The sequence below is a fragment of the Mustelus asterias genome, chromosome 22 (genome assembly GCF_964213995.1).
Source record: "Mustelus asterias chromosome 22, sMusAst1.hap1.1, whole genome shotgun sequence".
Classification (NCBI taxonomy): domain Eukaryota; kingdom Metazoa; phylum Chordata; class Chondrichthyes; order Carcharhiniformes; family Triakidae; genus Mustelus; species Mustelus asterias.
The window spans coordinates 11,300,574-11,312,869 of NC_135822.1; the positions used below are offsets into that span (position 1 = coordinate 11,300,574).

The following is a 12,296-nucleotide window of genomic DNA, read 5'->3' on the forward strand; positions in this document are numbered from 1 at the left end:
AGAGTTTTAACAACACCGGGTTAAAGTCCAACAGATTTATTTGGTAGCAAATGCCATTAGCTTTCGGAGCGCTGCCCCTTCGTCAGATGGAGTGGAAATCTGCTCTCAAACAGGGCACAGAGACACAAAATCAAGTTACAGAATACTGATTAGAATGCGAATCTCTACAACCAACCAGGTCTTAAAGATACAGACAATGTGAGTGGAGGGAGCATTAAGCACAGGTTAAAGAGATGTGTGTTGTCTCCAGACAGGACAGCCAGTGAGATTCTGCAAGTCCAGGAGGCAAGCTGTGGGGGTTACTGATAGTGTGACATAAACCCAACATCCCGGTTTAGGCCGTCCTCATGTGTGCGGAACTTGGCCGGCCATGTTTCTGACTGAGCAAAAATCGTTTGAATTTCTGGCAGTCACTTCTACAAAAAGTGACAGTGAAGTGATACAAGGCTAGTGGCTCCTGAATCAGTTCAAAGCCAGCTACGCCCATGCTGCTCTGCGTATGGTGTAGAAGGAGGCCATTCAGCCCATCATCATTCATATCATTTTGGCAAACGTGATTTTGGCAAAACATTTCTTGCTTTGAAGGCATTTCTGTTTTAAAGGTGACCTGTTTGGAATCAAAAAAAGGATGTGAGAAAATGTGAGCTCAATTTGATAGCAGTTTGGCAAGATTGAATTCCAGAGATTTTATTCCAGGAGGCTTTGTCTTATTTTTACGAAGAATATGTCTTGTGGAATTTTGAGTCTTTTGATTCCTTTTCTTTCCTAGGAGACACTCTGCACCTGCGCTGAGCGGAGGGGAAGTCGCCACTCCCCAGGAGTTGGACAAGTTGATAGGGCCGGTGGAGGTGAGCGTTCATTAGATTTCACCTTTTGACTCTGAAACTTTCATGAATGTAATGTTATCTACTATCTCTGTCTGTGAGAAAAAACAGCACAGTTTTTTTAAAAATCATTTATGAGATGTGGGCTGGACCAGAAGGAGGCCATTCAACCCATCAAAATTCAGATCATTTTGGCAAACGTGACTTTGAGAAAACATATTCTGCCTAGAAGGCATTTCTAACCCATCCCTAATTGCCATTGAGAAGGTGGTGGTGAGCTGCCCTCTTAAACAGCTGCGGTCCATGTGTGTAGGCACATCCCCTGTGCTGTTGGAGAGGGAATTCCAGGATTTTGACCCAGTCACAGCGAAGTAACGGTGATATATTTCTAAGTCAGGATGGTGAGTGACCTGGAAAGGAACCTCCAGATGGTGGTGTTCCCAGGTATCTGCTGCCCTTTGACCTTCCAGATGGTAGCAATTGTAGGATTGGAAGGCTCTGACTGAGGAGCCTTTCAACACCAGTTTAAAGCCCAACAGGTTTATTTGGAATCACGAGCTTTCGGAGCGCTGCTCCTTCATCAGGTGAGTCACCTGATGAAGGAGCAGTGCTCCAAAAGCTCGTGATTCCAAATAAATCTGTTGGACTTTAACCTGATGTTGTGAGACTTCTTACTGTGCCCACTCCTGTCCAATGCTGGCATCTCCACATCATGAGGAGCCTTTGTGAGTTTGTGAAGCCTTGTTCAAATCAAGGCACAGGCTCTGCTACCAATAAATGTTTCATTTTATCCACATAGTGTTTGGAATACAAGTGTGAGTGTGCGCGTCTGACCTTTGATTCAGTTACAGATGCAGGGTTCTCTAACTATTCAATCAGTGCTAGATTTAGCTCAATGCTTTTGTTCAGTTTTCACATTTTTGTGGCATGGACATTGCAATCAATTGGCTGCACTCTTTCCTTTGAGGTAGGCGGTTGTGGGTCCTAAGCAGCAGAGACTTCTGTGTGTAGCTCCTCTTTGTGGGGCACTACATTGTCAGGGAGGCCATCTTTTTGAGTCAGACATTAAGCTGAGGTCCCTTCGTGTGGATGTAAGAGATCCTAAAAGGGAATTCCAAGAAAAGTTCTCCAGTTTCCAGAGTGGCATTCCTCCATGTTTGCCATAAATAAAATTTACTGGCCGTTCATCTCATATGTTATTTGTGGTACAGTTGTGTGCAGTTTTGCTGTCCTTATCTGAGGAAGGATGTCCTTCCAGAGAGGGAGTACAGCAAAGGTTCACCAGGCTGATTCCAGGGATGGCAGGTCTGTCATATGAGGAGAGACTAAGTCAGTTAGGATTATATCCACTGGAGTTGAGAAGAGTGAGAGGGGATCTCATAGAAACCTATAAAATTCCAACAGGGTTAGACAGGGTAAATTCAGAAAGAATGGTGGGGGAATCCAGAACTAGGGGTCATAGTTTGAGGATGAGGGATAAGCCTTTTAGAACTGAGGTGAGGAGAAATTTGTTCACCCAGAGGGTGGTGAATTCACTACCACAGAATGGAGTTGAGGCCAAAATGTTGTCTGATTTCAAGAAGAAATTAGATATAGATCTTGGGGCTGAAGGGATCAAAGGATATGGGAGTAAGGGGGGAGGGATCAGGATATTGAATTCGATGATCAGCCATGATCAAAATGAATGATGGAGGAGGCTTGAAGGGCCGAATGGCCTACTCCTGCTTCTAGTTTCTATGTATCGTACTGTGGTAATTGCCTTTAACATCAACAGTCACTGCTCGTCAAGTAGGTAATTAATTGGTTGGAACATCCATTCCTCGAGGAGACCTCCCAAATTCACATTTAGACAATATTGCTGTTGATGTCAGCTTTGTTCAGTTGGCTGCACTCTTGTCTTTGCATCAATAGGCCATGGGTTCAAGATCAATTCCCAATGAGGAGCCAACCATTAGGAGAATGTTGGGGACAATCTGAGTGACGTGCCCCATGGCATCAACAAAATCATGTCACTGAATAGGTTACTGCAACCGGTCGTGAGAGATTTGAGAAAAACCACTTTGATGACAGTTGTATTGGATTGAATTAGATTTGTGTGGATTTCAACCTCAGAATGGTGCACTGAGGTACCTGTACAGTCATGGACATGTCTACATCACACACCATAGAGTCATTGAGGTTTACAACATGGAAACAGGCCCTTCAGCCCAACTTGTCCATGCTGCCCAGTTTTTACCACTAAGCTAGTCCCAATTGCCCGCATTTGGCCTATATCTCTCTATACCCATCTTACCCACATAACTGTCTAAATGCTTTTACAAAGACAAAATTGTACCCATCTCTACTACTGCCTCTGGCAGCTCGTTCCCAGACATTCAACACCCTCTGTATGAAATAATTGCCTCTCTGGTCCTTTTTCTATCTCTTTCCCTCTCACCTTAAAACTTATACCCTCTAGTTTTTGATTCCCCCGCCTTTGGGAAAAGATGTTGACTATCTACCTTATCTATGCCCTCATTATTTTATAGACCTCTGTAAGATCACTCCTAAACCTCCTACGCTCCAGGGAAGAAAGTCCCAGCCTATGCAACCTCTCCTTATAACTCAAACAAGTTAAAGTAACTGCACAAATGGTTCGACCCATTTAATTAGTTGATCCTTTCAATCTATTTGTCTTTCAGAACCCATTTTGTGAAAATACCCATTTGTTAGGGGGACGTCTGGAAGAATTGTCTAAGGTAAGATGTTTGAAAAATGTGTTGATTCACTTCTTTTAATTACTTCATACATGATTGCCATGAATGTAAAGCAAACTTAGAAGTTCTTTGTGTTAGGGTTCTGGACCAGAACCTCAAGGTATATTATGAAGTCAGACTAGACCCCAACAAATTTTCTATTTTGGCATAAATGTGAGGAAACGCCTTCGCTCCAGGAGTAATTCCACTGGCAAATTAGGGATCCTTTATTAAAACAACCTTTATTGATAACACAGTTTAAGTATAACTTTTAACAAAATGAAGCAAGTTCAACTATTAAACTATTGAACAATCTTTAAACATGCAAAGAAACAACTATAATTTCTAACCTATCACTATTTCAGTTCCAAATAAGCAACATTCTTCTTGAGACTTAAAACCCACTTTAAATATAGTTAGCAATCACAAATATAATTGCTACAATGAGTCTAGACAACCTTAGAGCTTTCAGAAGACTGCAAAACTCTGCTAACTTCAACCAGAACAGCTGAACTCCAACTCCTTTCCCTGCCAAAGATTTTTCTTTCTGCTACAGATCCAGTACGGCACATAAGCCACAATGTCACATGTCCCTGTCAATCACTCTAATCTGAAATCCCATAAGAACTTAAGTGATCAAAAATTAATTAACTCTACTTAACATAACCATTTACAAGGTTGAAATGAATAATTATACTGCTCACCCAGCACCTGAGCTGTATTCTTTCCTGACATATCGACATTCTCCTAGTGCTTTTCATGTTTCAAGAGAATGTTTTAAAGTTCAGCTTTTTTCTACAGGTAGTCAGTATTTCTGGAAGGAATACAGCTCAGATGCTGGGAGAGCACAGTACATACTTATTTCATCCTTGCAAGTAGTTACGTTAAATAGAATATACATCTCATTTGCACCTTTGCATCACACTTGTCTGAGTTGAAGACCCACCCTGAAAGAATAAGTACTAAATTGGCCTTCGTAATGAAATTTGAAGGTTCTAGGTTAGATCACACCTCCAACAGCACAGGGCTTCTTTCCATGGGGAGGACAGTCCGAGGGCTGAGAAATTTTGACAAATACCCAATCTAGAATAATTTTGCCGTGTTGGTTCTCTGAAAGGCAAGGGAAGTAACCCTCCTTTATAATGTTCATCAGCTCAAATGTTTCAAGCCAGCAATTGAACCTCAAGGACCAAACTGGGAGAGACTAAGGGTGGAACTTTTCCGACAAGTGGGGCAAAAAATGTTTGGAACTTTAACAGAATGCGGGGGGGGGTCATCACGTGACATTGCACTACATTCTGTCACTGTGTACTCCATTCAGCCATCGTTAATTCCAGAGATAAAGTGCCCAATAACAGGCTTGTCAGCAACGTTGATGGCCATTGAATAAAAGAGGTAGTAGCAGCGGTACAAAGCGTGACAGGAAATAGCAAGCAATTGGTGATATTCAGGCTAGAGGAAGGTATGTAGTAATGGCTGGCCAAGGGTTGGTACGTAAAACATTGTTATCTTCATCGTCATTAATGACCTAGACTCTATCGGGGGTGCAGGGTACAATTTCAGCTTTTCAGATGAAGGATTATAACTGTAAAGAGGATTCAGACTTCAAGAGGAAATAGACTGGCAGATAAAATTTGTTACAGGAAATGTGAAGAGATAGGCGAAGAAGGGCAGCACAGTAGCAGAGTGGTTAACACTGCTGCCTCACAGCACTAAGGACATGGGTTCAATTCCGGCCTCAGGTCACTGCCTGTGTGGAGTTTGAGTGTTCCCCGCTGTGTCTGCGTGGGTTTCCTCCAGTTTCCTCCCACAGTCCAAAGATGTGCGGGTTAGGTTAATTGGCCGCGCTAAATTAGTGTCAGAGGGATTAGCAGGGTAAATATGTGCGATTACGGGGATAAGGCCTAGGTGGGATTGTGGTCGGTGCAGTCTCGATGGGCTGAATGGCCTCCTTCTGCACTGTAGGAATTCTATGATTCTAAGGGACATTTTGGGAGAAAGAATGAGGAGAGGCAATACAAAATAAAAGAGACAATTTGCAAGCATGGTGGCACAGTGGCAGCATGGTGGCACAGTTGTTAGCATTGCTGCCTCATAGCGTCAGTGACCCAAGTACGATTCCTGGCTTGTCTGCACATTCTCCCCGTGTCTGCGTGAGTTTCCTCCGGGTGCTCCGGTTTCCTCCCACAGTCCGAAAGACGTGCTGGTTAGGGTGCATTGGCCGTGCTAAATTCTCCCTCAGTGTACCCGAACAGGCGCCGGAGTGTGGCGACTAGGGGATTTTCACAGTAACTTCATTGCAGTGTTAATGTAAGCCTGCTTGTGACACTAATAAATAAACTAATAAATAAATTAAATTTTGCACTGATGGGTAATTGCTGTGCAAACCTTAACCTGTGGCATGTGAACATCTCTCCCCTACCCCCACCCCACACCAATACGATCGACGCCCTGAAGCTAGGAGGTTACGGCCCAATATCTCCACGTATGGCTCGGTGCCAAATGCTGATTGATAATCGCTCCTGTGAAGCTCCTTGGGAAATTTTACAGCATTCAAGAGACGATATCAATGCAGGTTGTTGCTGGTGTGGTTTGAGAGCCCAGTGTCAAGAGTCCAGACATCTGCTGCTGAGTGTCCCAGAGGTGATCGCTCAGCCGCTGAATTGTTCCTTCAACCTAACGGTTTCATTGGGGCCTGCTGAATTGACTTCATGGTTTTGCCCTCATGAATTATGGGACACCATGCAGCAACATTGTTCTGTAAGCGGGCACTGTCTTAAAAAAAAGTCAAAGAAAGTGTCGTGTTTTGGGCCTTTTGCAGGCAGCTTCCTCACGGTTCATTGTGGCTTCCTGTGTGGGTAAAGGTGAGAATTGAAAGTCTGTCCTTGTTGCTTTCCTGCGCTCCCTGGTGGCCAGTGATGGAAGTTACCAGTAGCTTGCCAGACACCCTCTCACTCTGTGCCTCCCTTGGGACTGCGAAGGAGGGAACCATAGCTTTGAGGTAATAAGTGATTTAGAAGCATGGATTAAAGCTCTGGAGAACACAGGTTCAAATCCCACCACCAGCAGTTGGGGGTATTTAAATTCAATTATCTAATTAACCTGAGATTAAAGTCCCAGTTTGACCATGAAACTGGCCATGTAACCATGTCATTGTAGCCCTTCACTAATATCTTCCCAGAGGAGGAAGCCTAACAGATGTGACTCCAGACCTACAGCACTGGAATGCCACTCTATGGGTGGGATTTTATGGCCTCGCTCGGGCGAGACCGGAAATTCCCGCCTGAGGTCAACGGAGATTTCCGCTGTCGGACTCTCGCTCACTCCGATTCCATGGCGGGCAAGGTGGTAGAGTTCTGGCCATTGTATCAAGCGTGCCCGCCTCTGCTCAAGCTGCAGTGTTTCAAGGTAGCTACACTACCACCTTCTCAAGGGCAATAAAGGCTGGAACTGCCAGCAATGTCCACAATACAAAAACCATATATATATACATAAAAATGGAGGGGAATTGCTTCATCAATTCTGTACAGAACAAGATGAAGAATTTTAGGATGAACACCATTTTGGGAAGCAAGCTTCAATGTCAAGCGCTCCCAGATCAGGCGATGTAGGCAGAGTGCAGAGTGCAACTCTTTCTACTTTGCCTCAACTCTACCCCTCAACAATGACTTGTCCTGAATCAATGCAACAGATCTTCCATTTCCACATTGGCCTCCCTGTGGCTTTTCTCATTGCGATTGCCAATTTAGTGACAATTACTGGTAACAAGATAGACACATAGAATCACCACGGTGCAGAGAAGGCTATTCGGCCCATCGAGTCTGCACCGACCCTCCGACAGAAAATCCTAACCAGGTCCACCCCTCTACCCTATCCCTATTACCTCACTAATCTCCCTAATGTCTACATCTTGGGACATCAAGGGGCATTTTAGCATGGTCCATTCACCTAACCGGCACATCTTGGGATTCTAAAGGGCAATTTAGCATGGCTAATCTACCTAACCTGCACATCTTTGGGCAGTGGGAGGAAACAAGAGCACCCGGAGGAAACACACTTTTGGAGTATGGGAGGAAACCGGAGCACCTGGAGGAAACACGGGGAGAACGTGAAAACTCCACATAGATAGCCACCCAAGGTTGAATTGAACCTGGGTCCCTGGCGTTGTGAGGCATCAGTGCTAATCAGCTTCGATTCTGGCCTCACGAGCAGCCCCAATTTTAATCACCATTGGTAGTGTGCCTTAGCTACCAAGGCCCTAAATTCCGGAATTTTTTCCCTAACAGCGCCCCCCACCCCCTCCCAACACCCCCTCACTCCTCCTCTGAGACACTCAGTGGTCGTTGGCAGTAATGCTGTTTGGCTGCTTCCTGACACTGAAGTCTGAAATGGAATGAGACTGCCCCCTTTAGGCCATTTGCTGTCAAGTCACACTGGCCCCTGACTCGAGATTCTGCCTGATGTAACACCACAAATGCAATGGTGTGAAGCAATAGTGCAGCAAGCAATGTGGTAGTTCGAGTGAGTGTGACTCCTCCGCAATCTGAAATATTGTTTACAACAGCTTCTTACTGTGAGGCACCGGGGGGGGGGGGGGAGGGGGGCAAACTCTTACCCATTTTAAAAAATTCGTTGATGGGATGTGGGCAGTGCTGTCAAGACCAGCATTTATTGCCCATCCCTAATTGACCTTGAAACTGAGTGGCTTCCTCAGCCATTGCAGAGAGAACCACCTTAACTGTGTGTCTGGAGTCACATGTAGGCCAGGTTAGGTAAGGAATTTCCTTCCTGAGGATTGAAGGGATTTTTTTATATTGTTCACAATGAGAGCTGTCATAGTCGCCATTACTGAGATTAGTTTTAAAAATTCCAGATTAATTTAAACGCTGCGGTGGGATTTGAACCCGTGTCCCCAGAGCATTAGCCTAGGCCTCCGGATTACATCACCACTATGCCACTGTCTCCGGGGGTAACTGTGCAACAACAACTTAGCACTGTAGAATGTCCTACAGTGCAGGAGTCCCATTCAGCCCATCGCGTCTGCACCAACTCTTCAAAAGAGCATCTTCCCCAGGCCCTATCCCCTCCGCCCTATCCCTGTCTCCCTGCGCATTTACCATGGCTAATCCACTTAATTTACACACCTTTTGACACTAAGGGACAATTTAACATGGCCAATCCACCTAATCTACACACCTTTGGACACTAAGGGGCAATTTAACATGGTCAATCCACCTACCCTGCACATCTTTGGACTGTGGGAGGAAACCAGAGCACCCAGAAGAAACCCATGCAGACACGGGGAGAATGTGCAGACTCCACACAGACAGTCGCCCGAGGTTGGAGCTGAAGTGCTAACCACTGTGCCACCGTGCTTCAGGAGAGGGAGGATTTTAAAAATGACACAGTCCCAAGGCAGAGAGTTCCAAATTGGAGGTGAGCGAGATGTGTTGAAAGTATTTTAATGGCATGGTGATCTAAGGTTGTTGAACTCAGCATTGAATGGACACCAAAGAAGCAAGTGTTAAGAGGTGGGGGAAGGGGAATCAAAAGCTTGCTCAAAGAAATGGGTTTTAAGAAGGGTTTTAAAGAAGGCAAAGCAGTTGGAAAGCGGTGTGGGTTTACATAAGAACTAGCAACTCGGAAGTTGTAAATTCAGCCCTTCGAGCCTGCTCCACCATTCAATCAGATCATGGCTGATCTCTCCCTGGTCTCAAATCCACCTCCTCCCCATATCCCTTCCTCCCATTTTTTAATTAGAAATATCTTGAAACCAGTCAACGATTCAGACTCCCCCGCGCGATGGGGCAGCGAGTTCCACAAATTCACCACCCTCTGCGAGAAGTAGTTCCTCCTCATCTCAGTTTCAAATCTACCGCCTCTCAGCCTATACCTGTGACCTCTTGTTTGAGATTGCCCCACAAGGGGGAAACATTTGATCTACATTTACTTTATCAATCCCTTTTAAAATTTTATAGACCTCGATCAGATCCCCTCTCGTCTTTCTAAACTCCAGTGAGAACAAGCCCTAACTGTTTAATCTCTCCTCATACGTCAACCCTTTCATCCCCGGAATCAATCTAGCGAACCTTCTCTGAACTGTCTCCAATGTCACCACATCCTTTCTCAAATAAGCAGACCAGACCACGGGCATGTGCTCGCTGTAGGACTTGGGGCGGTTACAAAGATATGGCAGGAGCTAGGCCAGGAAAGCATTTAAACACAAGTGTCATCATTTTAAATTGGAGGTGTTAAGATATGCAACTTGTATTTATTGACCACATTTCACACTTCAATGTTTGTAGACAGAGTTGCTGTGGGGGAAGTCGCGCAGGGAACTGGAGAAGATTATCTACAGCCAGCCCATCATCGGCTGGGAAGGAGAAGACATTGGATCTCTCGGTGAAATCATCTGGTCCTCCTCAGTCATCTTCCACGAGCAGTACACGGAGGTAATTTATTTTCAAAGCAACCACTCCAGATTAAGACACGTTTAAATGATTACCTCGTTGGACTCCTTGCTCCTTTAATCTGGATCCTCTCTTTCTCCCACTCCTGCTGGAAAGGTTTAATTTAAAAGTTACTGGGGCAGAGTCTGCTGCAGGCTCAGCATTGCCCTCCGCTGGAGCGTTTGAGATCTGCAAGGAGAGATTGGCCTTGATCCAAAAGCTAAATACTGTGGATGCTGGAATTCTGAAATATGCTGGATAAGCTGAGCGGGCGGGATTTTACGGCCTTGCTCGGGCGAGACCGGAAATTCCCGCCCGAGGTCAACGGAGATTTCCATTGTCGGACCCTCACCCCTTCCATTTCCATGGCTGGCGAGGTGGTAGAGTTCCGGTGATCAGATCACCCGTGGAGAGAGAAAGAGAGTTAACATTTCGGGTCTAAATGATGCTTCCACATAACAGGCATTTTTTTTTACATTCATTCGTGAGACATGGGCGTCGCTGGCTGGGCCAGCATTTATTGCCCATCCCTAGTTGCCCTTGGAGGGCAGTTGAAAGTCAACCACATTGCGATGGCTCTGGAGTCACATGTAGGCCAGACCAGGGTAAGGACGGCAGATTTCCTTCCCTAAAGGACATGAGTGAACCAGATGGGTTTTCCGATAATCGACAATCGTTACATGGTCATCAGTCGATTCTTAATTCCAGATATTTTTTTATTGAATTCAAATTCCACCATCTGCAGTGGTGGGATTGAAACTCGGGTCCCCAGAACATGAGCTGAATTTCTGGATTAATAGTCTAGTGATAATAACACGAGGTCATCGCCTCCCCCAGCGGGGTCATTCAGATCCGAAACATGAGGTGTGATCTTACCGGCCGTTCACACCATGCTCCTGATGCAGCGAGGTCGGAGAATCTGACGCCCAGAAAGATCTCCGTTCACTGCAGTGGGATGGGAAATCCCGCCAGCGTGAATGGACGCAACACTCCGGCCATTAACTCTGTTCCTCTCCACAGAGGCTGCCAAACCTGCTGAGTCTGTCCAGCATTTTTTGCTTTTATTTCTGTCTTTACCTTGTGCTCTTCTCAACCTCCTGACAGCCCAAAGTGCTTTAGCGCTAATTAGATACATGTAAAAAATATATAGAATCATGACCCATTCTCAGGTAGAAAATGCAGCAATCATTGTTCAGCAACATCTATGTCGCTCGTGCGACTCGGCCAACCTGATACACTGCAGGAAAGGATGTCCCGAGGCATGGTACATCGGCGAGACCATGCAGACGATACAACGGATGAATGGACACCGCTCGACAATCACCAGGCAGGAGTGTTCCCTTCCTGTTGGGGAACACTTCAGCAGTCACGGGCATTCAGCCTTCAATCTTCGGGTAAGCGTTCTCCAAGGCGGCCTTTAAGACACATGACAACGCAGAATCACCCAGCAGAACTGATAGCCAAGTTCCACACACATGAGGACGGCCTTAACCGGGACCTTGGGTTCATGTCACACTATCTGTAACCCCCACCATTTGGCCTGGGTTTGCAAAATCCTACTAATTGTCCTGGCTTTAGACAATTCACACCTCTTTAACCTGTGCTTAACCCTCTCTCCACTCGCATTGTCTGCACCTGTAAAGACTTGATTACCTGTAAAGACTCGCATTCCAACCATTATCTTGCAATTGAGTCTGTGTCTATGTATGCCCTGTTTGTGACCACAACTCTCCACTCACCTGAAGGGGCAGCGCTCCGAAAGCTCGTACTACCAAATAATTCTGTTGGACCTTAACCTGGTGTTGTGAAACTTCTTGCTGTGCCCCACCCCACTGCCAGCATCTCCACATCAATGTTCATACAGCAAGCTTCCACAAAGCCATTTGACAATGATCACCAATCTCCTTTGGGTGTCTGTTGAGGAATGAATGGTGCCCAGGATAGCTCCCCTGCCCTTCTTGAAATAGTGCCGAGGGAACTTGCCAGTGCAGACTCGATGGGCCAAATGGCCTCTTCCCACTGCCGGGATTCTATGATTCAATGAGCTTTTAGACCTGTCTGAGAGGGCAATTCGGACTTCACTTTGACATCTCAGGTGAAGCACACGCAGAACCTCTGACAGTGCTGCACTCCCTCAGTACTGCACGGAAGTGTCGACCTAGATGTTGCTGTCATGTTGGTTGAATGGGTCTGCTCCTCAAGCGTTGTGGCTCAGAGGCTGGAGCGCTCCCACTGATCCATTGCTGGCAAATATTCAAAGGAGCAGGTTTTCCATCAGTCGAGTTGTA

General features: G+C 45.8%; 1 protein-coding gene across 1 annotated transcript in view; it reads left to right on the top strand.

The window, feature by feature from the left end:
* LOC144509848 (putative pleckstrin homology domain-containing family N member 1) overlaps positions 1-12,296 on the top strand; it is a 53,930-nt gene that overhangs the window by 7,450 nt on the left and 34,184 nt on the right. The window contains exons 2-4 of the mRNA XM_078238744.1: positions 770-848; positions 3,506-3,562; positions 9,865-10,011. Of these exons, the coding sequence (XP_078094870.1) occupies positions 770-848; positions 3,506-3,562; positions 9,865-10,011 (283 nt within the window). The remainder of the gene's footprint in view (positions 1-769; positions 849-3,505; positions 3,563-9,864; positions 10,012-12,296) is intronic.